This window comes from Spodoptera frugiperda, chromosome 23 (assembly GCF_023101765.2).
Source record: "Spodoptera frugiperda isolate SF20-4 chromosome 23, AGI-APGP_CSIRO_Sfru_2.0, whole genome shotgun sequence".
NCBI lineage: Eukaryota > Metazoa > Arthropoda > Insecta > Lepidoptera > Noctuidae > Spodoptera > Spodoptera frugiperda.
In genome coordinates this window covers 7,439,566-7,467,208 of record NC_064234.1, presented here as the reverse complement: position 1 = coordinate 7,467,208, position 27,643 = coordinate 7,439,566, and the positions used below count along the sequence as shown (strand labels likewise).

General features: G+C 33.6%; 4 protein-coding genes across 11 annotated transcripts; 2 read left to right on the top strand and 2 right to left on the bottom strand.

Moving 5' to 3' along the window:
- Positions 1-4,165: 4,165 nt before the first annotated feature.
- Positions 4,166-15,965, top strand: LOC118267325 (dnaJ homolog subfamily B member 6). 3 transcript variants are annotated; one of them, XM_035581256.2, is made up of 7 exons: positions 4,262-4,729; positions 9,189-9,284; positions 9,846-9,955; positions 10,467-10,604; positions 12,723-12,905; positions 13,444-13,705; positions 14,240-15,965. In XM_035581256.2, exons 2-7 carry the CDS (start codon positions 9,220-9,222, stop codon positions 14,337-14,339), a joined length of 858 nt encoding a protein of 285 aa, XP_035437149.1. In that variant the 5' UTR covers positions 4,262-4,729; positions 9,189-9,219; the 3' UTR covers positions 14,340-15,965. The 3 variants fall into 3 exon arrangements, with proteins under 3 accessions (XP_035437151.1, XP_035437149.1, XP_035437150.1); XM_035581257.2 differs by lacking the exon at positions 4,262-4,729 and adding an exon at positions 8,267-8,426; XM_035581258.2 differs by lacking the exon at positions 10,467-10,604 and having other exon boundaries at positions 4,166-4,729.
- A 774-nt stretch (positions 15,966-16,739) lies between these two features.
- On the top strand, positions 16,740-19,002 carry LOC126912160 (uncharacterized). Its single transcript, XM_050702940.1, has 5 exons — positions 16,740-16,748; positions 17,345-17,480; positions 17,557-17,642; positions 17,742-17,898; positions 18,196-19,002. The coding sequence occupies exons 1-5, from the start codon at positions 16,740-16,742 to the stop codon at positions 18,480-18,482; spliced, it is 675 nt and encodes a 224-aa protein (XP_050558897.1). The 3' UTR covers positions 18,483-19,002.
- A 133-nt stretch (positions 19,003-19,135) lies between these two features.
- Positions 19,136-20,211, bottom strand: LOC118267327 (uncharacterized). Its single transcript, XM_035581260.2, has 2 exons — positions 19,853-20,211; positions 19,136-19,357 (listed from the first exon to the last, which is right to left on the bottom strand). Exons 1-2 carry the CDS (start codon positions 20,042-20,044, stop codon positions 19,217-19,219), a joined length of 333 nt encoding a protein of 110 aa, XP_035437153.2. The 5' UTR covers positions 20,045-20,211; the 3' UTR covers positions 19,136-19,216.
- A 557-nt stretch (positions 20,212-20,768) lies between these two features.
- LOC118267324 (hyccin-like) lies at positions 20,769-27,396 on the bottom strand. Of its 6 annotated transcripts, none has more exons than XM_050703220.1 (9): positions 27,187-27,381; positions 26,948-27,118; positions 26,552-26,768; positions 26,192-26,357; positions 26,012-26,106; positions 25,584-25,801; positions 25,105-25,352; positions 22,609-22,725; positions 20,769-21,537 (listed from the first exon to the last, which is right to left on the bottom strand). In XM_050703220.1, exons 3-9 carry the CDS (start codon positions 26,744-26,746, stop codon positions 21,071-21,073), a joined length of 1,506 nt encoding a protein of 501 aa, XP_050559177.1. In that variant the 5' UTR covers positions 26,747-26,768; positions 26,948-27,118; positions 27,187-27,381; the 3' UTR covers positions 20,769-21,070. The 6 variants fall into 6 exon arrangements, with proteins under 6 accessions (XP_050559177.1, XP_050559175.1, XP_050559176.1 ...); XM_050703218.1 differs by having other exon boundaries at positions 26,948-27,100; XM_050703219.1 differs by having other exon boundaries at positions 26,995-27,100.
- Positions 27,397-27,643: the final 247 nt, after the last annotated feature.

The window sequence follows — 27,643 nt, the reverse complement described above, 5'->3', positions numbered from 1 at the left end:
TTTTATTAATTTCTCATTGATCAAGTGATTTCTGATTACGTTAACTGTTTTTTTTCAAGTCCGACATCTAGTTCCTGTAACCAGCAGCCAAAACATATCAGATAATTTTAGTTAATTAATACCTGTTGCCGCGATAGATATTGAGAGGTAAAAACTATAAATCATAGGTTATTGACTATAGTAAAAAATAAATATGAAAGTTGAAAGTTGGATCAATAGTTATAGAGTCAATTAAAAGCAAAACCTGCTTCTAACTTTAAGTCAATTTTCAATCTTTGAAATGGGTATTTAGTCGCCATATTATGGGCGGCCTGGGTGGGTACCCTAATTTTATAGATTTTAATTTTGTTATCAAAATCAGTAATTTTAATCAATAATTTTAATCGAATTCCCACAAGGTATGCATTAAAGTACTTACGCTGAAATACTACCAACATAGTAATTGTTTGGAAGCGAAAATAATGTCATTGCATCTAATATAACATAATACATTGTACAATGTACATACATATGTACATCTCGGTACGATACTATTTTCAGGTTCAAATACAAAGCGCGCCTACTAACCTATTTGCGTTGGAGCTAGTTTGTTGACCTCGTTGACCAACGACCTGTTCGCGGTTAAATACAAAAGCCACGAAGCGATGTGTTGTGCTTGTGCAGTATCGCTTAACTTACAACTTGGCATCGTTATACCTACACGGCTGTTGGTCGGCACTACAACGAGTATTGACCCTTTGCATCATTATGTGAATGTGGCGGAAAACCTACATTTACTTAGATTGATATTTGTGGAAAGTCGTAGTTAGTTTGTTTTACTTGGTCTCTACTTTTGACGTCGGTCTTTAGTTATAGAACCACATTGCATTCTGACACAAGACCACTTATTTACCTATGTTTAGTCAATAATTATTGACTAAACATAGGTAAATAAGTCAATAATTATTGACTAAACATAGGTAAATAAGTGGTCCATCGTAGGCATCGCCTACCACAACCAGGCGAGATAGGTAGTGGACAAACGTCCATCAAATATAAAAGAAATTGTAAGTAAAAACTGTAAGTAAAAAATTGGTACATGGTATATCCGTACATACTAATACACACATAAAAACAAATTGTGGCATCAATAACTTCAACGAGAGTTTCCTGTTGTTCGGAGGGGCTAGCAAATGTTGGTTTCGTCCGGTCAGTAAGATCATGGGAACTTTGCTTCTAAACATTTCGCACTGATGATGTCTACTTGTTTATGATTGATAATTTTTAAGATTAGTTATTATTTTTATAGTTAAGTACTTTAAATATTTAAAATAATGATTTATTTGAAGACAAATGTTTCGTTTGTGAAATTAATAGATGGTGAGAGTAAGAGAGGTAGGAGGAAATGACGATGTGAAGGACAAGGAGGTTATCACAACGTTGGGTAGGGGACAGTGGAGGAAGAATATGTATTGATGATGATTTTAGATGATTTTATAGACCCTTAAGGGTCTATTACAACAAAACAGCATGTTTTATGGAAGGTGAGAAAGTCAACGCCGGAAAAACTCTTTCGCAATGGTCATTTTGTATTTTTTATTTTAATGTCTGTTGAGCGTTGAAAAGTTACAAATAGACACTTATGTACATTTCTACCTATCTACATAATGTATATTGGGCAATAAAACAAATCTCGCATTAAATCCAATTATCTTCTGTGAATATTAATCTAGTACGCAGCTACTATACTCTTTCATCATATTCGCACTTTAGGAACTTTCACCAATCATCACCGAAACGTTTATTTTATGCAAATTAGATATAGAAATTGAGTACTTGAGAACACACCATTAATCAACGAGAATAGCGCGCTAGCATTGTGTTATTTTTTTTAGAAATCTATCATTGCATGTCGTTGTTTGATTACCAACCTTCTATTTTAATGTTTCAACGTGACGATGTAGGTACACTTAAGAACTTCCAACTTAGTTAAGTACTTAGTGAAAAAATCCGTGATGATTTGTAGACATCGACTGTGTCACGAAAATGTAGTAATCTAAATAAAATCTCGATTCAAATAGACTATTGTAAATATCACAAAAAGTGATTTTTGTTGATTAAAGATGTTTCGCCACGTTAGCTGCTAGCAGTCACGAAACCTAAGTTTAATGTAGGTAGGTAACTATAAACAAATGTAACTTAAGTTGTTATGTTTTGCTTTAAATAATGTATTTCAGAATATTGACGAAAAGTGAGTTATTAGTTACCAAAACTTCAAATTATTGATTGAAAGGCTTGCCATGCAAAATAAAAAAGTAATCGATAATACGTTGGGAGTTTAAGAAATCAAAAGTGTGAAAAGTTACATAATGCAATAAATAAATAAAGTTGAGGTGTCATATAAAATCGACGATCTAGGTAACACCTAAGTTGTAGTAATTCTTGAATAACACGCGTCTGTCGTAAGAGTTTCTTGGCCGACTTTTGAAACAAGTTGTTGGTGTTAGATTGCTAGATAAAGCATACTTACACGCTGCTAATGGTACCTAGGCTAGATAAAGCAAATCCTTAGTGCGTTTGCGTTGCTTTATGAGTATTAGGTAGATATACATATTTGGCCTAATTTTTACGAGATTTATAGTTGGTAAAAAGAGTCTAATTCTTTTTTTATGGGAAAGGGCGGCCAAGGAACAGACGGTTCATCTAATAGTTAGGTCGGCACCGCCCAGGGACACCCGCAACACCAGGGCAGTTACTTAGTTCGAGCCAGCTCATTGCGTGCCAAACCATAACTTTCTACGAGATACTTTTTTTTAAGGTTTCCATAAGAGTTCCAGGCAGTCAAAAACGCATTTAGGTACTGTTAATAGAGCATGCCGGCCGCTCCTCTTTTGAGGGATCTTAATGGGTTATGTTATCAAATATGTACTAATACTTATGGCTTGATCCATCTTTGAGCTGATAAAGTGTGACATGGTATGAATGATAATTAGGTGTAGTAAAATTAAGACTTAACGAGATACACCCAAGAGAGTTAGGGTTTTACATATTATTTCGCCCACATACTTGGCGAATCATGAGTAACGTGCTAATCATACCAACATTCTAACATTTCAATTTTAGCTTTATTTTTTGGTCTGGCTCAGGAGATGTTTCGCTTTCACGAATGACTAAGTTGGACATTTAGTGGCATCATTCGCCCACCATTCCATTAAATGACTTCAATTGATATTTTTGTTGAAGAAAGTGATGTCGTAGTTTCCGTTTAATTTACAAACAAGCTAACAATAGACCGATCTTTGATGCTATGCTGAGTCACTGAATACGAGTTGAATGAATTTCTGTCACTCCGCCACATTATTAGCATGTAGTGACGTGAGTGTTGCCGTATCAGCTGTAGTGACTGTACTGCAACCGGTTTCCTGAAGGCCGAATGATGCTGAATACCACATTTAATGCGATGTCTGCAGGCGGCTTTAACATTTAACACTTAATTTTATTCTACCAAGGAGGTAAATATATAGGTGTAGGTATCGTGGGTTTTTCACTTTATGGTGAACGATATAAAGTAAACTTCTAAGTTGAATATTGTCAATGAAATCTTAGTCATTAAAAATTAATAAGTATTTATAATTGTATTCAATGTAATACATAATATTGATGAAAAGCGAGTGTAGTAATTACGCAAAGATTTACAACATTTCAGTACATTTAAATGTACCTATTCAGGGACTTTCCTGAATAGGTACATTTCACTGATCGACAAAATAAATATGTAGGTATAGGTAGGTCTTCAATCAACTATAGTTAGTTATGTTATCAAAGAGGTATGTACATATTATCTTGTGACGTACCGTACCTACTTATTGACCAACTTAGGTAAGTACCTACTGCACTCACTGAGGAGTGGTTAGAGATGTACCGATTATCTTTATATTCATCATTTTATTTTATGTATTGTTTAAACTTGATAGTTAAGTGCCTCCTACGTATGTCAACTCGATTGCTAGTCTGAACATATACATAAGGAGACATATGATCTTAAATTACATTGATTAAGTTAAGTTAATCATAAATAACAAATGGACTTGTGGAATATCTGTTTTATGGGTCATTGTATTGCTAGTGTGTACATTAAACACATTGGTTAATGAATTTTATACCTGTTATGCCTGTCTACATTTTGCTAGTGTTGTCCTTCACGCGCACGTCAGCTGGTGTGCGCCACTAGCGCTATTATTGTGTCGTATAGCCGCTGTTCGTTTCCATTCGTGAATCGTTCGTCAGTTTTCGCTTCTTCGAATGTCAGTCGATGGAAAACGTGCGCTGGGATCGTTTGTACTAGTAGGTGCGGTTACGTTACCGCTACGTCTACCTACGCTTTGTCTTATCGTGCCCACACTGACACCACTGTGAATCTGTGTTTTATCGATTTCATGTGCTAAAAAATTCCATTTGCTGGTCATTTCGTGAACAAAGGTTGATTTTATTACTGTGTTATTGGTTACTCATGCAGATTGAAAACAAGTGTCATTGGACAAGATCAGTCATCCATTTAGTGCAAGTGTGTTCAACATAAAACGAGATAGTATCGTTCAATCATTTGTGAACCAACCATAGTTGCATAAGACTGAAGAAATCGGAGAAGTGCTACGAACGCAGAGTTTTGCCTAGTGCAGGTGGAGATCACTTTGCAATTCGTGGTTGGCACCAACGTTGAAGTCACCGGAAGAGCCAATGTTATTTTAAGGTTCGTGTCTATTACCTATCCAATCAGAAACCCACAATTCCTTCCTTCTTGATACTAAAACTTAGTAAACCTATTGTGTCCATCATTTGGAGGCTTAATTCCCACACACAGTCTATGAAATATGACACTGACGTTTAAGTTAGTAGGCAAAATATTCAGTGGGAAGAAAATATTACTATGTTGTTAAGACCCGGTTCGTACTAAACAGTACTGACATAAACTTAATTGCTATAATGCAGCCTAAAAATATAGAACTTACACATTGTGTAACGGACGTAATTATTGAATCGAAACAATAACAGCAAATATCGTATGAAGTGGCGCCATCTAATCTGTAATGTCCTCGTGGTTTATTAAACAATATTGAGTGCTGCCTATTTCCAGAAAAAACATTTAGTCATATCATGCTCATTTCAGTAATTACGTGTTTATTCAATGATAAAGTACGAAAAAGTTATTTATTATTTTACGTGTTTATTCAATGATAAAGTACGAAAAAGTTATTTATTAATAATAAATAACTTTTTCGTACTTTATCATTGAATAAACACGTAATGATTAGTAGGAACGCTTTATTAATTGTTGGATCATTTGTAGTCCCGGACCTTTATACTAACCTATTATTAATAGAATTTAAATAAATAAAACAGCAACTACATTAATCATCGGAAAGTTATATCAATGACGTCTTTTGTTTGGTTTCACTTAGGTATGTTCTTATATAGCTATAAAGACGTATTTGTTTTTGTGGTTGGACATTTTCCCTTATTTTACTTGGTATCTATTTACATTTAAGGCCTATTTCACTATGTCCGATTAACCTATTGTCTGCCGGTTTATGAGACACAATAAAAAACACATTTTCTCCGGTATGTCTGCTTTCCGGCATAAGTACCAGTGGTTAACTTGCTGAAAGCTTAACTGATACATATTTTGACTTATTTCGCATGGAAAAATACGTCAAATTAAACGTCAATTAACACTAACAGGAACTTATCCAGACATTCTGAAACATATATAAACATAGAGCGAATGTTGAAGTAAACAGTACTTGGGTATCACATATTAATTAAAGAAAATTGGTTGCAGTAATTGCATGATTGTCAGTACATTTACCAGTTGTCACACATCACCGAGCAGTACAAAGTAATCAGTAATTAGTGCTAATTAGAGTTTTAAATAATAAATTATGAAATAATAATGAAGATAGAATAAATGAACAAGGAAAATATTATTGTTTGTAACCGCCAGAATTACGCGCCTACGACAATACTACCTACCTAGGTTAAATATGTACAATCAACCCATGTAGGTATCATTTCCTAGGCGAAATATAGCATACGTTTCATTTATATAGGACCTATAATATAGGTAATTGAAGTCTATCTAGAATAGATAAATAGGCAGCAAATAAACTCTTATGTCATTGTTAATAGGGTCTAGCTTATATCCGTCCCGACATGTAAATATCAAATAAATATGTAAGTTTCTGAGTTACAATTTAAAATTTTCTGTAGTGCCAACAGCACAGATTTTAGTTTGAGCGTTTAACCTGATCACTCCTACATGAATAAGAATTTGGCTTTAATACGAAACGAACCTGCTTAGGCGCTTATAAGAACCATGTAGGTGTAATTTACTTACATATAACCTAAACTTACTAAACATACTGGTGTAGGCTAAATGATCTGAAAAGGCTGGCATCCACGCATAGGATTCGGCTACGAATTATGAGGTAGAATCTTAGCAATTTTATGAACAAAATACATTAACATGTACCAATACGTTCTACGTCTATTGTAACCGTAATAAAGTAGGTACCTAGTAGATAATATTATCACCTCTTGTTTGCCAAGAGAGTCTAGTAAGGAATAGACTCATTCTCCGAGATTGACCGTGAATTTTGAACAACACCTACATGTGTTATGAACTCAATTTCTCATCGCGTCTCGGCGACGAGTGATTTGTTGTTTGCGGAATGGAATTTTAGTATAACTTGTATCAAAGTTTTATTAATTATGATCTAAGTTAATAGTTAATAGGTACATAACAATCTACACAGTTAATAAGAAAAAAGGCAACGGTGATGACCTGTCCTAGAAACGCTAAGTGAGTCTTGCAAGACCGTACGAAGCGTGATCGATAACGACGTAACGTGCCTATGTTGTATTCTAGGTAACCAAGCAAATTTTGTCGCGGGAATCAACTCAGTCTCGTAGTAGTAGTAGCTGTATAAACCGGAAAATAACAAGAACCGTAGGTTTTTAATTTTCCTACGAGTGACTTGCACCTACATATATGGTAAACTGTGTTCGAATAAAGAGAAAATCGAAAGAATAAAGAGTACGTGGGTATTAACCCGATTAATCATTTTAGTGAGGATCTCGAGCGTCTCAATGGTTTAATTAGTAGGTAGGAACCTACTTTGACGATTTCATTCCGAAGACGTTAGATGAACATTGAACAAAGCCAAGGCTTTCCAGATAAGGAGCTTAATATGTAGGTACCTACCTATATCTTTTTAGACGAATGTAGGAACGTGTATTTTTAAATTTAGAATTCTGCTGCTTCTCCCTCTATGGCTGGTCGCATTTTTAGGACACAGGTATGTAAGTTCCTATGCTTATGTATAGGAACTTACATGTCTGGGCCCCGCAAATGTTATTTTATTTTTGATAATTTGTATTTATAATGAAAATCCTTTTAATAAATCAGCACAAGCAATTAATAGAATACATATTTGCAAACGTAGGTACATTAGAATGGCAACATACTTGTATAAACAATAAAATACGGTCTAAATAAACAGTTAAACATAAACTGTCAAAAAATCTTGATATAAAACAAAAAAAAAATTAATACCCAGTAAACGAAATACGAATCACAAAAGGACTTGAAAAGGATGAACAAGGAAGGAAATGGGGAACTATGTATATAAAAAGTTAAAAATTGTATTTTCTTTGTAGGGAACACAGATCACTAAATTTACGTAGGGAAGTAGGGAATGAGTAGAAATAATGGAATTGCCAGCCTCAATCAATTACCCGATTTATTAAAAAAATAATTTTGAATTGTTAAATAAAAATAATTAGTATTTAAAAATGCAATTTTAAAGAATTTAAAATAAATATATCATACTAATAATGTATGAATTAACCAAATTGTATCTAAATAAAATGATGGTAAGGTTGTCTTTTGTTTTTTGATAATACATTTACCAAAGTATCTATGTGAAATGGCTAAAGTAATGATTTAGGCACTCCCATTAGAGTTATTATTTAAGTTTTCATATTTATTTAAAATTCTCTAAATTTACATTTTTAAATACTACACATACAAAATAAAATAATATTTAAAAATATAAAAATAGGAGCCATATTATTTAAGTTGTTATTAAGTTTATGATATTTTTATATTACAATAAAAACCTACTCATCGAATAATGTGTAAACTAGGCATAAAATCATAAAAGAAATTCTGTCTGACAGGTGTCAATCCCTAGTGATATAGTCATAGTGAGGTCTCTTCTTCTTTAATCTTTTGACAAATGATTCAAATGAAATGACATTGTGGAATGTTTTTTGTGTTTAGAGGTACTTACAAAAAAAAGTAACATCAGTTGAAAATTGTGCCATTTACCTATTCACATTTTTCTGGATTCCTACATAAATTATTGTTCACATTAACCAACCAAACGGTAAGTTAGATTGTTTGTATTGTTGATGTTTTAGTTTCGGGATTGTAAGTGATTACTTAGCTTGAACATTATTCTGCACCATGCAGATAAAATGAATTGATTTGTTTTCAATGGTCAGATAATTTAGTAATAGATTGACTTTTCTAGTAAATTCGGTATTTAATCATTAAAGTTTACTGTATTAAAAGGATGATTGATTTTCGAATACGGCTATATTTTGTATTGTTCATTGTATGTTTAATATGTGACAGGTTAACTTGTCACTATATTAAACTCGTCAACAGTTGTCACCACATACACGATCGTTATTTTATAGTAATCTGCAGCATCCGAATGTATAAAAACATGCTGTATGTACTAAAAAGTTAACTTTGAAAAGAGATCTTAAGTATTCTTTGTCTTGTGTAGGTTAGGGCACTTAAATAATAATAGTCATCGAATAGAATACATTTTACTGTGCTGTTTCCTTATAGCCATGAAATGTACATGCCATGAGGTCCATGTCTATTCTGTATGGTCTAAGTGCTATTGCTAACCTAATACTGCAATTGAACTTCATTACAGGCAAGTCATTTGCCACCAATCTCAAACATTATTTTATTGATTTGCCAGTACTATTAGTTATATGCTCAATGTTAGGGTAAAAAGTGGGCAATATGGCTAAAATCATGCTGAACAGGCCTCATTTTGTATATGACTAAATAATGACCATACACACTGGGTACTTTATTTTATATTTCTAACCAATAATTTTCTTTCCAGATTTGTTCAAGTCCCTTGAGGGAGACCAGCAATGGTGGACTACTATAGGGTACTCGGTGTTACTCGAGCCGCCTCCGAGGCAGAAATAAAAAAGGCGTAAGTTAATTTACAATTGATTAAATTCATCAGGATGGAATCCATAAACTGAGTGCTGTTATTATCAACAGCATAGTTTTTATTAATGAGTAAATTGGAAAAAAGTTGCTTGTATATAATGAGTTTTTATTTGTTTTAAGATGAGTATGCACTCATGAAAATTCATAAGTAAACAATGATGTGTGTATCACATTCATCTTGTACAGATATTAATGGAACATTCAATTTCATACTTGAATAATATTTTTATAATAACAGTGTGTGTTGACATTGTTGTTTATTTGTCTGTAGCATTGTTGTGCGTATTGTATGATACTGAGACTGAATTAAACAATTCCCAAAGATTTTCTTTACAATAGTTGACTATCAGCTAGAATGATCATCATCATTGTAATATCAGAGGCAAGTCATCCAATTCTGGACATAGGCCACCCGCAATATTTTTCATAATATAATAATATGTACTTATTAATTCGAAGTGCCCTGCATTCGGAGGCTCCCTGCTACCTTTAATGGGATGTCAGTGTTGATGCATGTTAATGTGAATGTCTTTAATTACAGTTACAGAAAACTAGCATTGAAATGGCATCCTGATAAGAATCCAGATAATGCTGATGAATCTAACAGACGATTCAAGGAAATATCTGAAGCCTATGAAGTTCTGTCTGATGGTGAGTGTGAGTTTGATTAAATATCATTATACAACATCTATGTTTGTTTAGCTGGAGTATTCAATGTTGCTCAATTATCTTGGCTTTAATATGGCTATTGTCAGGTAATAAAGTTTCCTAAATTTCCTATACTTACAATATTGATTTACATTTAATATAGTAAACCCATAATAATATTATTAAATTATTTATGTATTTACTATTTAAAATATTACATTATCCTCAATTCTAAATTACTCAAATACTTATAAATATTAATATTCAGTTAATCTCTGAATACCACAGCTACTCAATAATTTAGCAATATGTCTTGTGAATGTCTACCATGACTGTTGACCATTTTGGTCATAATTAGCATTTTGTAATACATTCTGAATGCAGCAGTTGTTATGTAGTCATCACAATATTCCCAGATGTGTACAATCAATGAGCACTATTAATATTTTTTATTGTAATGAAGATTAATAGTAGCTGCTTGACATAGAATAAAATAATTTTTGTTGTTGGGTAGCAAACAAGCGGAAAGTATATGATGCACGGGGATCCAGTCATCACGCGCACAGATATCAAAGCAAGAATGGAGTCAATGGGCATCGCCACTTTAACTTCAGAGGGTTTTTCGGAGAAACGCCATTCCACCGCTTTTTTGGTAGCTGTCCACTTAATGCAGGATTGGCTTAATAAGTTGTGAATATTATCATTTGCTTAAGTAGTCTGCAGTTCCAGTGCGCTACAGACATTTGCTAATCAAATAGCTAAAATGATCAGGTTAGGATTAGTCACCATGATAATATTCAGAACGGTGTTGAAACAAACCTAACCTTTATTTTTTGTTTGGGCCCACTTAACATTTTATTACTAACATTGAGTTCAGTGTGAGTTTATCTGATAACGGTTGTGCATAATGTCTCTAAACAACGATATTATGATTGCTTTAAGTATTGGCGTTCTTGCTATTTTAATGTAATTTAATTAAAACCGTTACCGTATATTTGCGAAAAATAGCTGCGAAGAGCGTGTATCAAGCATTATACCTACGTATTGCCGTTTTTTGTTGCGTTGATTTATGGTTCGATGGATCAATGATCAGTGACGAAATTGAAGTGAAATAGCTGATTACCTGCAGATAACACAGAGTTGCAGTGCAACACTTTGGCGCAATATACAGACCTAGTTACATATAAATGCACCTAATACTAATTCCAGTTGTTATTAACGTGGAATTTTATGTTAAACATTCATAAGTTATAGTCATACGAACAAATCCTCCTACGCACGAAGTGATTCACCTTCTTGGTGATGAATAAAATGGGAACATTACATGTGTTTGGCGAGTCATTGTAACTGTATATTAAAATCACGGAAGTCAAACAAACTCATTATAAGCACATTTTATAAATAAACGATTACCTACTTATCTACTGGGTAGCGGAATACGGTAACTCCGACTATATGTTTAAATTCTTAATACTACATAATTATACGTGGACTACAAACATATTTTCAAGTAAACGCGGGTCCCTAGTTATGTATACTTGGATATCTACTTTGAAGTCATTTAAATAATAGCTGATGTTAATAAAACACAAGAGCAAATAATTACCTCTGTCTTAAAATAAAATCTACGTAACAACTATTTTCATACACGACATGCTAAGTGTTTTCTAAAAACAGAATCCTCACACGCATTCTCCAATTTTACAATATTTACCAGCATTCAGTATTCACACAACACATTTCTGAATGGCAATCTCGTCTTGCACAAATCACAAAACAAGTATCTGTTGCAACTTTCAACATTGAGACTATAAAAATATGCGTGCCAATTAAGGTTCTCGTAACCGTTAAATTACCTTAAAACTTTATGCTATAATTACATACTTAGGCTTACATTTGGGTACTTTGTTTCATATCAAATGTAGCCTTGACTCGATTTCAAAATGTTTATCATGCCTATTGTTATATATTTGCGCGTAAGTACTCTTAGTACATGCTTTGCTTTCTAAATCTAACTCTAGATTAATCGATTGCTAACTAATTCTAAACTCACTGTTATTTTGTTATTAATGAATTAAACTCTACCTCTACTTATCGCTTGGCGAAAAGTAGGCGTAATGAACATACTTATGTATGAAACTTAATCTAACAGATACAATCTGCAACCAGAACGAAGTTCATCTTCGGCTACTATACAAATCCAGCTTAAAGTAGCTAAGTAAATTCGTGTTTGTGACCTCTTAACCAAGAACCTTATGTCAACTTGGTAGGTGCTAGTAGGTACTTAATTAACTACGTGACCTATGCCATTATTTAAAGCCTTCCGGTCACGTAGTTCGGTTTTATAGGGCTTGTTTGAATTGCATAAGGTAAAACGTTCTTTAAGAACCCGACCTTGAATCCGACGAACGTAACATATACATATAATACATAATTATCTATCAAGTAATTTTGTACAACACCTACTTACTTAAATCACTGTGTTAGTTTTTTCAACAAAGTCGTGATCACATAACTGTCGATTACTAGGAAATTCATCGCAGACTCAAACGCAGGCAGCTAAGGTCGTCTTGCCGAAGTTTCTTGCATTGGTGACATCACTTATGTGTACGCTATAAATACTGATATAGAGTTTGAAAACTGTATTTGGTTATTTTCGAATTATTGGACTAAACGCATGATGTGAGAAAGGAAGTGATGTTTAAACCTTTAACGTAACAAATTAATTATGATTTAATTAAATTATAAGGTTTGTAACTATTTATTTCAGAAAGAAAACGGCGAGTATATGATCAGTATGGCAAAGAAGGGCTGAACAACGGCAGAGGCAGGCGTTCTGCTCCCGACGACGATTACGACTTCGGCTACCCTAGCTTCCCGTTCACATTCCGTGACCCCGAAGAGGTTTTCAGAGAATTCTTCGGCGGCTCTCCATTCGGCGATTTATTTCCTGGTAAAATATTTGAGAATAACTCATTAAATTCGTTTTAAAACCTATAGGTCGATCTAATGCGTTGTGTTATCTTACCTACACAAATAATGGTTTGCTAATGGAAGTTACAATGACCTGAAACAATAGAGATAACAGTGATTACACCGATATTGCGACTAATTGTACCCATATATTTGTATTTTTACTTACGCATATTATTTGGTATTTATTTTGATTTAAGAACCAATTTTACATTAATAAGAAGACACATTAACAACTATGTAATAAAATATAAATTGGTGTTCATTTACAACACAAGGTATTACATAAAGACAAACACTTCATTTATACTCACATAATATTTGTGTATGTTGAATTGGTGTCATCAAATGGGCACAAAATGAAGATTAATTTTGTTTGTTCAATGTGGCGTGGAAAGTTCTATTACTCTAATACATATAACTGGCAAATATTTACAGATTTATGGTTTGAATGTAGCAAGTATTCACCGGCGTTCTCTACCGACAATTATCATTTAGTTTTCTGTTTTCTGTTTTAGAAATCAACGGTCATGGACACGGTCATCACAGGCACGGTCGTCGGAGCCACCCCAGCACTTCCCTCACTTCATCCCTGTTCAGCCCATTCGGGTTCGGCATGCAAGGACTCGATGACATATTTGCACATGCCGCATCGAATGGGAACACGTTCACATCATTCTCTACATTCAATAGCTCATTAGCAGGACCCGGCAGTGCTAACATGAGAAGTACTACTACTACGACGCGCATGATTAACGGGAAAAAGATCACGACTAAAAAGTAAGAAAAACTGTTTTTGTTATAAACGTATTTCTTTGTTCTGTAGTACATCATAATATGCAAACACTATGGTAACGATATTCTGAGTACCAAGTATAGCTCAGCTTCAACTTAGGTAGTCTGATTGTATGTAAATTTAAAAATATGTATTGCATTGAAATACTTTAAATAATGGTCTACAGCTACGTAAGTAGCATTGCAAAATTATTAGTAGCCTTACATTTTTCTCTGCAAGATTCAAATTAATATTATTTCTAGAATGTACAAAATTCAAGGATATTTGGAAGGTCATGGGGCTTTTAAGCACCTTCATTTTACTACAGGCAATTGGCTGGAACATACCAAACAATAAAGATGAATTCCACTTTAAATCGGGCTAATAACTCATATAAACTTGGAATTTATATTACCTTAAAATTTTGAGTATCGTATAAAGCGATTAATATTAAAAATATTAATGAATGTTAATAAAAATGTAAAGCGTTTATATTTTTATGAGATTGTGTACTTAATGTGATGAAATGATTGTTACAGGGTGACAGAAAACGGTCGGGAGACAGTAATGTCGTACGAGAACGGGGTCCTGAAATCAAAGACTGTTAATGGCGTACCTCAATCATTAACATATAGTTAAACTATTATTTTGATAGCTTATAACCAAACTTGATCCAAATGTACTCAACATGTTATGCGATTTATGAGTTCCAACTTATAATTTATAATTTTGCTTTATTTAAACATGTTGTTCCAGTCACTGTAAATTTTAGTGGTGGAAATGTCTAAACTAAAATAATGCCTATCTAATTTTAGTTTTAATAGGTTACTGTTTGCTTCTATACCTACTTATGTTAACTTTAAATAATAATTGTAATCTGAGTGAGATTTTAGAGTATTGCTCAATGTATAAATCTCGCTCTAGGAATTTTAGGTTCTGTTTATCGTCGCTCGTATATTGCTGATGATCTCTGACTCAATAACGAGTTTGTAATTATGAAAATGACACCTTTACTATTACTTTGTGTACAGCGACGATAATTTAATAATTTGCTGCCAAGGTAAGTTTTTTTTAGCAAATAGTGTATAGAAATAATCACATTTATTATTAATTTCGACTTTGTAAAAAAAACGACGTACGATAGAAAGTTTAATTTTAAATTACAACAAATTCGAGTAAAATTGCAAAATATTGAATGAAACATTATTTCAATTGATGGCATTTTAATTTTTTAGTTTTATTTTATAAGGTATTTCATGTTGATAGAAAAGCTTTAATTGACTGGAAAAATATCGTCAGATTTTTCAATATCACTTGCGTATTTTTACTATGTGGTACTTATAATAATGTTAAAATAATTGTCTGTGTAGCAAACATAGCTCTCCTATACTTATGAAATATACCTTAAAATATCAAATACGATTAGTCAACCCAATTCTTTGTAGAAATTCATAGATGTGTGTCAAATCCAATACTAGAAATTTTATAACATTTTCTTCTACATCCATTACAATACCAAATATTTGAATTTTCGTACCAATACGTACTTAGTAATGATCAGAAGTAGATTTCCACCACTAGTGTCATTTTCGAAGTCACAAGACAACATTAAAAACATTATATATTATTTTGTTCATTGACACAAATTTGCCTTATCAGTGGTGGTAATTACTTCTGATCGAGTAGATTTAAAAAATATCATCAAAAACACATTCACAGTTAATTGTTGGATGTCATCAAATATTTGACTTTAGGAAAATATATAATGTAGAAGACTGTATTGTAGTCATATTCTGAATTCTGCACCCACGTGACACAAACAATGTATTGTGTTTTACTTATCTTTGTATAACATATAAATTAATGTGTTTGCCAAAAAATAGCTTTGTAAGTTAGATTTTGCCAAGTTTTGTTCAAATTTTGTATTGGGTGAATGATAAAGTCATTAATATAAAGTACCGATATTGTTTCATAGGGTTAAAAAGAATTAAATTTCCATTTGGATGTTCAAAATGTACTTAATATTTTGTTGCGACGAAAAAACCTAATTGATGGGATTTTAATAAGTTCAATGATATTCTAATAAGTTAGTGCCGCCAATCCAGCTTACATTAGTAAATAGTGCCATTACTAAACCAGAAGAAGCAAGCCTTAGCACACATTAAATGTAAATAATAATGTTTAACTGCAAGATCTCGTTCTTAAATTGTCATCAACTATTAAGCACTGCAGGAGGAATTAATAAATAAAAATAATTTCTACACATCATTTTATTTCTATCTGATAATTGACTTTCCTAGTTAAGGAGCGGCAGATAATTGAAATATTTACGCACCGAACATGACGTATTTGTTCAAATGTTTGTGCTACATTGCTTTGCACAATATACGGGTCGATATACATATAGTGGTACATAAGTACTTATGATAATGCAACAATATTAATTTAGTCTATAACAATAGGTAACATTAAATCTCAGTTGGAATGTGCGATTATTCTAAATACATTATGATTAATGATTAATTTTATAAAAGAAAAAGTAGGTTTATATCTCGGTTTGGTTGCATGTATTTATATACTAGTGGTCACCAAATGACCCGTCATTAGATGTATATCGTCTGGTTTACTAGTTAACGGATCACAGAGCACCACTGTAAAAGTTTACTGGGTGACAGTAATGTTAGGTTGATGTTTTGACCATAATTATAGTATTTGGAGCAAGTCAACAAAAGATTGGATTAGGCTGACCTACATGTGTCATCGCTTGTATAGTTCGACGTTAATTGAAGCAGATCAACGACCGCACCCACCCACACCGCTTCCCAGTTCACAACATTTAAGTATGATGACGTGCTATGGTGAAATCCGAGGAGATTTAACCGGTTCTGATTCATAGAAATAGAAAGTACCTACTAACTCAAACCACACGCAAACAATTATATATCCATTATGCTATATTTTTATTACGGAACCACATACCTAGATATGTTTTTATTCTGGTTTTTCTTTTAAATCGTCGCCTTGCTTGAATTTCCTTCTATGTCGTTCGTACGCGCATTTAAAAAACACAAGTTTTGTAGATCACACTAAGTATAGATTCATAAAACGAACCCGCGACCAGTAAGCAGCAGTCAGTTGTACATCCATTGCACCAACCGTACTATCAAACGTGCAAAACCCCTTTCTTGGAATTATTAAAACCTACCTATGTCACTTCTGCCTACGCCATCATAATAAACATTTTATTTTTATGTCTACTGGTCCCCAAAATGATATCAGAGACAATCTATTAGATCAATACTACCAGCAATTATCGTAATTCGTTGTTATTATACCTAAGCTATTATAACCGACCTTAAATGGTACATGTCATGATGCAATGAATTAAACTTGGACACGTAACAGTTTATCGTGGGCCGTGATTAAAATATCAACCCTCATACCGTTTTTGTAGAGCTAATAAAAATGTGATATTTATTAAATTATACCATGGCTTTAGTGTATAGCTGCTGCTTTTGGTTTTCTTTGCGTTTAGGGGGATTTTGACAGGAATTATTTCTCTGGTAAGTAAGATTATATCTAAATATGTTAAGTGGATAAGCAGTATTATGTATCTTGTGCTTGTAACAATAATAAAATATTAGTTTCAGGGACTTGTGTTATTAGTATTTTGTTGCTTAGGACATAGACATCCTGATTTAGTCAAAGATGAGATTACTAACTGGATTCATAATTACAATCTTATTTATGCTCAGAGTTATTTAGAGGATGTACAAGCTGGTAGGTAATGTGGTACCTACATTTTATTTCTGTGATCATGTAAATTGTAAATCTGTAAACCGGTTTATTTTTACAGATCCAGATAAATATATTTCACTTGGAATTAGTTTCTCAAGCATTTACATGATTGTGTGCGTTGTGTATATCTATGGGGCTTATACGGTAAAATTATTACTCATTTAAACTGTCCTGTTAGAGACCACCTACCTATTGTACCTATGTTTACAGTTTATTAAATCTTAACTTCTCTTTTCATGACAGTGTAACAACATGTTGATGGTATTTTATATACTTATGGAGTTGCTGCGACTCATTATAATTTCCGTCTTAATTGCAACTGTATTGCTTTTAATCAAACAAAACAATATGGACATTGGTATGCTAATAGGAGCGAGCGTTGCTGGTGGATTCCTACTTTGTAAGTTCCTAATTTTAGGTACTCATTTGACAAGAACCTAAGATAAATAGATACTTATAGCTAGATACCTTGCAAATATTTTTCATTCTGTCTGCACGATTGGCGCGGTGGCTGGGCAACGTGTAGCGGGTTCGATTCCCGCACGGAGCAATTCTTTGTGTGATCCACAAATAGTTGTTTCGGGTCTGGGTGTCATGTGTATGTGAACTTGTATGTTTGTAAACGCACCCACGAAACAGGAGAAAATCGTAGTGTGGGGCAAAGTTACAAAAAAAATGTTTTAATGTAATGTTTCAGTGGGAATGTTTTACCTATGGATATGTGCTGCCAATTTACCTATCGTCATAAATGAGATGGAACGTGACGAGCAAGCTGCTGTAATCAACAAACTGCAGCAACTGCTAGAAGCCAACAATCCTAGAGTAATACCGCGCGGTATAGATAGCATCCCGTTCGCAGCGCCGCCTGAAGATATCGTCAACAGAAACATATTTATTGTACCTAGGCAAAAAGACATGAAGATCAATAACAGAATGATTGCAGGGCCAACAGTCACAAAATCTTATGTCTATAATTTCAAGTGAATTGTTAACACGATTTAGGTTTAATGTTTTTAACTAAGTAACTATCTGTCTATCTTAACTCTTCATAATGAACAAAATAACCACTTAGTTACTTATCTGCAACATTATTTATCGGCACCCAATTCTAAGTAACCGGTTGATGAGGCATGCGCTATCTGTTTACCAATTGACTATTGAGTTCAATAGTACATTTGTGGTACACAAACAATAGTGTGATCCTGATCCTACCTACTTACTTCGGATCCTAGAAAATAAACACATTTTGACTGCACATAAGTAGGAATAAAATATAGGCATGATGTAGGTAGTAGGTATAGATAGGTACTAGGTATTGATTTTTCCAGGCAGTTGGCATTGGGTAATAATTAATGAGCCCGATCAGCCAGTGACTGTCACAGTCGTACAATACAATGTAATAGCGTAGCGTAGGTACTTATATACGTTGGAGTCCTATGACCTATTTACAAATGTACATGTAGGTATATGGTAGTTGGTATGTAGATAAGTCTATACATTGAAAGTACCAATCGTAATATAAACTCTTGTATTAAAAGGAAGGTAGGTAACGTAACGGTACAGTATACAACAAAATTAAAACTAAAGAATAAACGAAATATAAATAGGTATGTGTAATATGATTAAATGAGACATAATTATTATAGTAAACTTGACCTCTGTTTATTTAGTAGGTATACAAAGAAGGGAGATAGCAGTCGCTATATCACTATCGAATATTATACATAAATCTCGATTTGGTAATTCAGTCCATTACCACGTTCACTCTTAAGACGAATGTTGGCGAAACTGAAACCAACGCCACCGGCAGTGACTGTGGCGCTCCCTGACGTGTGGTCGATGTCTCTCGCTACGATACCCTGAAACAGTTAAAGAAACAGTCAGATTTTGTTTTCTGGCCTTATAGGAAACTATGTAACCTATAGTGTGATATCTACATATTTAAATTAAGGTCCATGACAACTTCTGATAGGTACTTAGGGACTAATATACTTAAACAAAGGTAAATATTGTAGCAGGTTGTTTCCATCCGGCTAGTGCAGACTTCTACGCGGTATGTCCTTTATCATCATAACCCACTAAATATGAAATCACATCATATTTTGAGTTAACACACATAAGTATATACCTACTTTTCTGACAAATTGTAATCAATCGTCACTTTTTAATTGATGCGGGAGTTGCGTCTGTCGACGCTTTTTCAAAATTTCGAAATCAGTTTCACTGTCACTGCACCCACCGTGTGGTCTGGGCCATATACACCATGACTTTTGAACTGTCTTCCCAGTAAACAATTTCCTCATACATACGGCTAGTTTTATTGATAAATAATATTAACCAAAATGTTTACATACCTTGATTATTTGTTGGCCAGGATCTGAGTAGAATACTTCCTTTACTCTCTTCTTGAATGGGATTCCCATATAGTCTGCTTTCTGCTGCCATGTTAAGCGGGCATTGTAGGTAGTCCCAATTATTAGGTCACTAGCTAAACATGACGAAATTGAAATTAACACGAAAACACTCAATGCAACAACGCACTTCATTTTGAAATTCACCGTGAACTTAATGGCCTACCAAATGCGACTGAAATCTGTTTTATACTATGACTATTATTTATATCGGTAAAAGTTTTGTTAAATAATATCTCCTACAAATGAATAAATACAAAATGTTATAAGTATAAAGATGTGATAACGGTAACCTTTAAGAGCAAAGTGGCAAGAAACAAAGATAAATTAACGAGAACTAAAGTCGATACTTACGTTACCTACTTATATGGTTTATTAGTTTATTACAAACAAATTGTGATTACATTTCTCAGAAATTGTCCGGCAGGAGTGTAAGTTCTATTACCTGATTACATACAAAGATTTCGTTTTATAATAAACACACTGATACACAGACACGGCTGGTTTTGGGTTGTGCAATTTTCCTTATTTAGGTACTTAGGTACAACTTGTACCGATTAGGGTAGATATGATACGCATAATTATGGAATAATACCGCATTTCGCAGCACTAGTATTTTATAATATCAAAATATTGAATTTATTGTAATTTATATGTACCTAATTATCATTACATAAGGATATTGTGTTTGTAGAGGATCTGTGACTAGTTACTTAAAATAATTGATTAATATTAATTGTAATAATGGAAATATCTTTTGCAACGACTAAATCCGTACTAGGTGTCAACACGCGTATTTTGTTAAGTATAAACAGTACAGGTAATTGTTATATTTTTGCACAAGGAAAAATTTAAACCATTTCATCATTAAATAAGAATTTTATTCTGAACAATTTATGTAAGGTACATAATATAATTAAGTGATGAGTTTGTAACAAACAATTTGCACAACAGAGTCTATAAATAAATATACTTCCAACATTACCTTTCCATTATCTTTTCATTTAACATAAGCAACTTTAACCAATGTAACAAATAACCACTTCCAACATGACCTTAAAATATTTTAAGGGTACACAGAATTTGCTACCACCTGGAAACATACTCTATCATATCACCAAATTAACTCTCTAACAACCAGACACCACAAACTTCATAAAGTTATACTGAACTGACTTGCATTGCTGCAAAGCGAGGAGTAGTCTCAATATCCAGCGAGTCGGAAGTGACTTGCGACCGCGTGTCAGAATTTTCAGTGCTGTTATGCATTGACGTCATGGACATCTTCTCATCTTTCATGCTGCCATTCGCCTCGGCTGAACCGTCAGTAACAGACTTCTGTTGTGCATCTACCATATCACCGCCGCCGCCACCGCTCAGAGAATTCCAAATACCTTTGGAAGACTCTTTAAGTGTAACTTTTTTCTCGCCTGAATTCGAGCTTTTGTCTTTGCTATCTTTTGTCTTTTTACCAAGTACAGGAAATGAACTTAGTTTCGGTTTAGAACTCCGGACTGCACCGCCACGCTGTATTGGAGCTGCTTCAGCTTCACATTCCTCGGTGATAGCAGTCAGCATATCCGCTGAATCAGTTGCTACGGCTTGTCCAGCTTGAATAGGAATGTCATCTGAAAAAGAAAACAGTATGGAATCAGGACATTGCTGAATTCAATTACCTAAGACAAAACAAAAACACCACAACACTTGGTTTTGTTTCTACTGCCTATACAAACTAAGGAACATGAACAATTAATTAAATAGTTTGATTAGTGTGGCTTTAGACAATCACTTCATGATATCGTTTTAGGTGTTAAGTGGTTGTAGGCAATGAATAGCTTGTGTATGTAATGTAGGTGATCAAGAAATACATTTTTTTCTTTGCAATTCCATAAAAAATTAACAATAATATTTCGATTATACAGAACTACAATGCAGCGTGATTTTCTTTATGCAAATGGTTCCTAAAAGCTTTACTAGTATTATATTCGGTTTCGATCCACACATATTTGACAAAGTGAAGAGTTGTGTTTAAGAAGTTTGTTTCTACAGCAAACGCCACAAAGTGCTGTAATACGTTTTTAAAGTGCACTGTGGATATATTCCTATAAAAGCCTTTTAGTAGGAAATTTTTAGTTTATATTTCAATTTAATTTAATTATAATGATTGATATAATTAGCATTCATCTTTATATTTCTTGTAAGCCAATAAAGTGGCGTGTATTAAGTTTGTGATAGTATGCATAATTATCAATATCACTGCACATACAATCAACGTTTTTAATCCACAAGCTACAATCCAAAGTACGAGGCGAGGAGCATGCATTTGGCAGCATGCAGTTATGTTCATCTGTATGTAAACCAAAAATATTGTAATACAATATCAATATCACATAACTTATGATCTTCATTCAGGTAAGTATTTTAAAATAATTTGACGTATCTGTTTGTAATAATGTAAATGGTGAGCTAGTAGTCAACGCCATGACTAACTGCCTGGTGGTAAGCGATGACACTCCATTATGGAGTAGGTACACTGCCCTTGAGCAACCTGTCACTAGCAAAAATGCCAGGGATTAATGCTGTTGCTACCTTTACAAAATAATTGTCTACATTTTCCTACTCTAAGTATGTAGGTACTCTGGGTTACTGTATGATTGCATCAGTATATTTTATAGTAATTATAAATACTCCTTCCTCACCTGGTAACTTCTTCGTACGGAATGATGCATTAGTGATCATGGACTTGGACATGGTCACAGTAGTAGTCGCGGGGGACAACGCCACACTAATGCCCATGGGTCCATCACATGGTTGTCCTGGAATAAACACTCAATTCGTTAATTTAATATCCATAATTAGTGAGTCCTGAGTCCAATCCTCAATCAGAAGACTTCCGTTCTTGTACACAGTCCTTTCCTCCTTTGAGTGGAGAGGTTACTAGACTGCTATTACTGTAGAAATTGCGCTGCTGGTCGCAGTATTAGGACGTCTCCGGTTCCAAATTAATAAAATCTTTTGTACCTTAAATAAAGGTCCAGCTAGGCTATTCTGTAATTGTCAATTCAAAATATTCGTAGTGAGCTCGATCGCGGTCCGCCATGTCATTGGTTTTAAGAATAATCTCCACCAATGCCGGGCGAGAATATAGCCTGCTACATTATCTATGTATACAATGTGATAGGGGTGAGACTTCTAACCCGTTAAGGCTGAGTACTACATCTAATTCTATCGACAAAAGTCAGGGGTCGAAGTGGTCGAATCCCCTCCCCTAAAAATTATGGCCATTTTAATATTTTTTTTACTTTTTTTGATATCAAAGGTTGTATGCGTCGTAGAAACAAAAAAAAACGACAAACGGTAGCTAATAACCTTGGCTAACTAATTCATTACTTTTTTCATATGTTTGATAATGTTTTGGTGAGAAAAAAAAATCATTTGTGAATTATTTTTACCGAAAAAATCACTATTTTTCAATATTTTCAATTAGGGGTTCGACCCCCCATATTATTTTTTTGTCGATAAAATTAGATGTAGAACTCAGCCTTAACGGGTTAGAAGTCTCAAACCTATCACATTGTATATATAGAATAAGCCTAGCAGTTACGTAGACAATTGCGCCCGTCAAAACATGCCACTTTTATCTTTGATTCTATTTTCTATTGTACTGCATTGATTGCAAATTAGTCATCAGTCTGAGGTATCAGTCATCACTCAGCCAATATTCTCGAGTACATGATTCAGATCTTAATACGATTTCTAAAATAATGGGAATTGATACTGGTTTATACGTAACGTTCTTATCAACAAGCACTTAAATGTTCTAGTGTTGAGCAACGTTCTGTGAATAAAACTAAATGAGTTCATTATAGGTACATGTAGTATTTCTATGCTTTCAAAGTTGTCATTCTACAATGAATGATGAATTAACCCAACCTTTAACCACCTAGCATACGTCTCACAGACCCCGACAGATTTAATTAACCGACTTCCCAAAAAGGAGGAGGTTCTTTTGAGAATAATGTCGTGTCTACGCTTCATACGAACTTGATAGTTCCTGTGTCTTTTCCCTGCGTCCTTAAGCACCGTCGAAGCACTCGGTGCAGTCAGACATGCACATGATTGTCTCTGGTAAATAAAAAACTTTCATTGGGGATCTGAGAGCAGATGCTAGGTGGTTCTGCGACTTTCATTTTATAGTTTTATTTGTATTTGTTTAGAATATGATTTAAAGAAATATCTTGGAGAGATATGTTTTTTTATGACTTTCCTAAATAGCTTAAAACATTCGTAAACAATGTTTTCATTCAAATTGTATGATAAGGACTAGCCTTATCACAAAATCACTATGTGATTCCAGGGTCTCATAGACGTAAACTAGGTGGTATTGTGACCAAATTAGATGCTAAAACTTAAATAATATAATAACTAAGAAATAAAATCACATAGGTAACTTATGTTCTCTTACTTTGAATATTCTAAAGATGTTTTGATAATGTTTTAGCATGCTCTTACACCAGAGATGTACTATGCTATGTTGCTGTACATACGTTTGGCATCCACCTATCATATTAGCACTGGTGGAAACAGATTCAACTAAGATATGTTTTTTATGTGAAAAGATGCGTGCTATTGATGTGTGCTATGGACGCGTGCTATGGATGTATGCTATGGATTGCTTCCCTACTATCGATACCTCGCATACTCGAGCTACGCATCTTCAACTTTGTGACGGCGCATCTTCATAGCATATCTTACTCGCAGTGCTAAATAGCTTAGTATCAGTGGAAATTGACAAATAGTTTCACAGCTTAGCTATTAAATACTCGCAGTTTAGCTACATAGCACATCTCTGGTGGAAAAGCACCTTAATAGTATAAAATATTTATTACCTATGGTAGAAAACAATTGTCATCACAACCATTATTACACCCTGAAGGGGAAGGCAGGAGGATGGACATCCAGTACACTTTTCGCCCAATATATAAATTATATAGGTCACAACTCGGGCACACTCCTTTCCAATTCCATTTCCAATTCTATTATTGAGAATTATCAAAATGGAAAACCTCAATAATATAAGGCAATATTCTACTCAGAGATTGAACCCAAGAGTTCATACTTAGTAAACAAAAATCAATGAGGCAGTAAAATGATAAACTATAAAGGTGATGAATGTAATCAGTGTAGGTACATACCTGAAGGATTATTTTTCAAAGAATTTATCACAGCACTAGTAACCAACATTACATCGGGGAATAGTTCATATTGCGCTCTCTGGTCAATATCTTGAACTGCTTGATGAGCCAGTGTATAGAATTCGTTGAACATCGCAAAGTATGCGCCTTCAATCATTTCCAATAAGAAACTTGACGACACTGGTATTCTCGGTACTGGTTTTCCAGATGGAGTAGTAATTTTCTTATTGAAACCTTGTGTGACTATTCTGTAAAAGTTGAATGAAATTTAAAAAATCCCATGTAATAGGGGATGAGCCTATTAAATGGGACTTAAAACATAAATGCGTGTGTACATTGTATAGCAGTATTACGTGCCGTAATGTGCACGTCTACCATATAACTATGCCTGAGACAAGACCGACTTTAATGTCGCCGATTTATCTTTAATTTTACTTAAACTTAGTATTAAAATAAAATATAATTTATTTGTTCCTTACCTGGACGCAGCAATGCAGAAATGACGTAAAGCAAGTTTTGGTAGTAAGCTCAGCTGGCGATTGTAAATAAATAGTAATGCTGACATTACTTTCAACCGATTTTGGGCATTGATCACTTCAACTTGTGGAAACGGGCCCCAACTCACTAGTTTAGTATTGCACTCTTCCCACCTCCGTAATGCACTCTCAGTTAAGAACTGGGAACCCAATGATAATGGCTGGAAAATATTAATGAAAGTGTGGTAAATACACATAACTTCAATATAAATATTCTACAGTTATTAAATAAAAACCAAACATTTTTTCATTATTAATCATATTCGTTTCTTAAAGATACAATCTTATGTAAATGGCTTTGTAGAAAATGTGCCATTGAATATAAATTTTAAATATAAAATCTTATGTGATTAATTTAAATAATTTATTACCTCATGATATATGGAAGCTTGAGCCAATGATGGCAGTCTGAATTGAACCACTTTGGGTTTGCCCTCTTCATCCACAACTTCATAGTTATACAGGCCTGTAATATTATTTCAAAGTATTTTTTAGATTATATTCTCAGTCTTCATATAATAAACATAAGACTATTTAAAAAAAACTCTGACCAATCAATAAAGTTTCAATGCAGCGCCATGTTTTTTTACTACCTTGAGCCACTGAGCTCAGATAGTTATAAATAAGAGTAGGAACAAATTGCAGTGTGAACCTTTGTAGCTCAACTTCCTTTGATCTGTAGAAGCTGAATAATTGGGTACAAACATTTTCCAATATCTGAAATAAAATATTCAAAAATGAAGTGTATGGTTATTAGCAAAAAGCTCAATTCCTTTTACCTTTTTCAAATAAGTTATTATATAAGAGATTTACAAGTATATTAAACATTACTTTAGTAAAGGGCCTGTCTAGAGATCAGTCATCTGATTACGTAAAATAATATACTACATAGCATTTTTAACTTTAAATACCTGTTCATATTCAGATTCATTCTCCAATTTGTTTGTATTAGTCCCACTGTCATCTTCACTGTAGAACAGATTGAATATAGCAGTAGCTATTTCATGGTTATGTTCATGTTCAGCTGCAAAGCTTTTGATTTCATTGTCCAGAAGTGCAGCATACTCATTCAGCCACTCCGTTATCAGTTGCTTCCATTCAGTCATTATGATAAACGTCTCTTTTTACCTGAAGAAATGAGAATGATACCTACCTGGTAAGATTTAGACTTTTCGCAATGTAACTTTAGTAATATAATATCTTGGATTATTTATTAGATTTGCTTCTTAGTAAGATAAACACATTCTTTTTTGTATATAATTTTAAGATTTTGCAATTTTTTTAATCGTTACTTATATATTAGTTACATCTAAACATCAGGCTTGATTTCGGTATTATGCATGTATACATTCACTTGCATGTGCACTGCCACACCCCTCGAAGCTAGATTAGCGACATTTTATTAATTTGAAGTTGATACAAAGTTGCATTTAATCTATTATGAAATAGTGTTTGGTAAACTGAAACAAATTAAATTTCTAGAACAAAATCGATACAATTTAATGAATTGTCTCTTGTAATGTTATGATGTTAACTGATGACATACCTTTCTAATAAAAAAAGTTATAGCAACTTAGGAGTAATTTAAGCCTTGTAAAAGTAGCACGATTGTAGAGCTAATCATTATTTATTACAATAGGCAATTTACTTTATATTTTCCTGGAATGGTGAGAAAATTGGGTCCATGAAAACAAATTGTGAATTCATTAGTGTGACATGACAGCTGACTGACTGACATTGACACTGACACCATTGAATTACACTTTATAGTTGACAAGTTACGTTTTTATTAGTGTTGTACTGCTGTGTCGGTAAATGTAAGCTTTGTTCCTTCTGATTAGTTACAGCTTGGCTTGGCAAAATAGTCTGATGTGGTAATAGCTGGAACTAAAAACCGAGGTATCTTGCATTATGGCATCACGACTTTTTTTGTGTCAAGGTTACTTTACCTAGGCATTTTACACAGATTTCTACATTAAAATTAACAACTTAATAAGTTGTTA

Bases quoted from the DNA above. Each gene is read 5' to 3' on its own strand.
- LOC118267325 (XM_035581256.2), top strand. From the start codon at position 9,220: ATGGTGGACTACTATAGGGTACTCGGTGTTACTCGAGCCGCCTCCGAG. The intron at 10,605-12,722 runs GTAGCTGTCCAC...TATTTATTTCAG, and splicing joins GCCATTCCACCGCTTTTTTG to AAAGAAAACGGCGAGTATAT. The intron at 12,906-13,443 runs GTAAAATATTTG...TTTCTGTTTTAG, and splicing joins ATTCGGCGATTTATTTCCTG to AAATCAACGGTCATGGACAC.
- LOC126912160 (XM_050702940.1), top strand. The intron at 17,481-17,556 runs GTAGGTAATGTG...TTATTTTTACAG, and splicing joins TTTAGAGGATGTACAAGCTG to ATCCAGATAAATATATTTCA. The intron at 17,643-17,741 runs GTAAAATTATTA...TTTTCATGACAG, and splicing joins ATATCTATGGGGCTTATACG to TGTAACAACATGTTGATGGT.
- LOC118267327 (XM_035581260.2), bottom strand. From the start codon at position 20,044: ATGAAGTGCGTTGTTGCATTGAGTGTTTTCGTGTTAATTTCAATTTCG. The intron at 19,358-19,852 runs GTATGTAAACAT...TAACTGTTTCAG, and splicing joins CTGGCCAACAAATAATCAAG to GGTATCGTAGCGAGAGACAT.
- LOC118267324 (XM_050703217.1), bottom strand. From the start codon at position 26,746: ATGACTGAATGGAAGCAACTGATAACGGAGTGGCTGAATGAGTATGCT. The intron at 26,358-26,551 runs GTATTTAAAGTT...ATTTTATTTCAG, and splicing joins ATGAATCTGAATATGAACAG to ATATTGGAAAATGTTTGTAC. The intron at 22,726-25,104 runs GTATGTACCTAC...TGTTTATTCCAG, and splicing joins TTTGAAAAATAATCCTTCAG to GACAACCATGTGATGGACCC.